The 1,412-nt window shown below is 64.6% G+C and overlaps 1 protein-coding gene across 1 annotated transcript in view; it reads left to right on the top strand.

The window, feature by feature from the left end:
• LOC107199425 (receptor tyrosine-protein kinase erbB-3-like) overlaps positions 1-1,385 on the top strand; it is a gene marked incomplete at its 3' end in the record, with an annotated part of 7,446 nt that extends 6,061 nt beyond the window's left edge. Inside the window, exons 3-6 of the mRNA XM_015616754.1 lie at positions 667-808; positions 899-1,012; positions 1,102-1,222; positions 1,312-1,385. Coding sequence (XP_015472240.1) covers positions 667-808; positions 899-1,012; positions 1,102-1,222; positions 1,312-1,385 — 451 coding nt within the window. The remainder of the gene's footprint in view (positions 1-666; positions 809-898; positions 1,013-1,101; positions 1,223-1,311) is intronic.
• Positions 1,386-1,412: the final 27 nt, after the last annotated feature.

Raw genomic sequence — 1,412 nt, 5'->3', positions numbered from 1 at the left:
TGTCCATCTGTCCACCTGTCCATCCCATGTCCGTCTGTCCGTCCAGGCGTGCCATCACTTCAACGACAGCGGCTCCTGCGTCCCGCTGTGCCCATCCCTGTGTCCCACCCTGTGTCCATCCCTGTGTCCATCCTGTGTCCATCTGTCCATCCCATGTCCATCTCTCCATCCCTGTGTCCATCTGTCCATCCCATGTCCGTCTGTCCATCCCATGTCCATCCCGTGTCCGTCTGTCCGTCCAGGCGTGCCGTCACTTCAACGACAGCGGTTCCTGTGTCCCGCTGTGCCCATCCCTGTGTCCATCCCTGTGTCCATCCCGTGTCCATCCCTGTGTCCATCTGTCCATCCCTGTGTCCATCCCGTGTCCATCCCGTGTCCGTCTGTCCGTCCAGGCGTGCCGTCACTTCAACGACAGCGGTTCCTGCGTCCCGCTGTGCCCATCCCTGTGTCCATCCCTGTGTCCATCCCTGTGTCCATCTGTCCATCCCTGTGTCCATCCCGTGTCCATCCCTGTGTCCATCTGTCCATCCCTGTGTCCATCCCGTGTCCATCCCATGTCCGTCTGTCCATCCCTGTGTCCATCCCGTGTCCATCTGTCCATCCCTGTGTCCATCCCGTGTCCATCCCGTGTCCGTCTGTCCATCCCGTGTCCGTCTGTCCGTCCAGGCGTGCCGTCACTTCAACGACAGCGGTTCCTGTGTCCCGCTGTGCCCGCAGCCGCTCATCTACAACAAGCTGACGTTCCAGCTGGAGCCCAACCCCGACACCAAGTACCAGTACGGGGGGGTCTGCGTGCGGGAGTGCCCCCGTGAGTCGGGATCCCGGGGGTGGCTTTCATTTTGGGGAGGGGGTCCTGGGGGGGGGGAACTCGGGGGTGACCCCCGGGGTGTCCCCCCAGATAATTTCGTGGTGGACCAGAGCTCGTGCGTGCGCGCCTGCCCCAACGACAAGATGGAAGTGGAGAAGAACGGGCTGAAGATCTGCGAGCCCTGCGCGGGGCTGTGCCCCAAGGGTACGGGGGTTCCCCCGGGGGGGTCCCCGAGAGGGGTCTGGGGGCTTTGAGACCCCTCCCCTGACCCCTCTCCGGGCTGCACCCCCCAGCCTGCGAGGGCACCGGCGCCGGCAGCAAATACCAGACCGTGGACTCGAGCAACATCGACACCTTCATCAACTGCACCAAGATCCTGGGCAACCTCGACTTCCTCATCACCGGCCTGGAGGGGTGAGGGATGGGATTTGGGGGGGTCCTGGGGGGGTTTCGGGGGGTGCAGCCCCCCCTGCCCAGCCCCGCTGAACGCCCCGGCCCCACAGGGACCCCTGGCGCAACATCTCGGCGCTGGACCCCGAGAAGCTGAACGTGTTCCGGACCGTGAGGGAGATCACGGGTGAGGAACGGGGCTGGGGGTGCTGGG

This window comes from Parus major, unplaced genomic scaffold (assembly GCF_001522545.3).
Source record: "Parus major isolate Abel unplaced genomic scaffold, Parus_major1.1 Scaffold689, whole genome shotgun sequence".
In the NCBI taxonomy this organism is placed as follows: Eukaryota; Metazoa; Chordata; class Aves; order Passeriformes; family Paridae; genus Parus; species Parus major.
The sequence above is the reverse complement of the archived record's forward strand: the minus strand, read 5'-3'. Positions and strand labels throughout refer to the sequence as shown.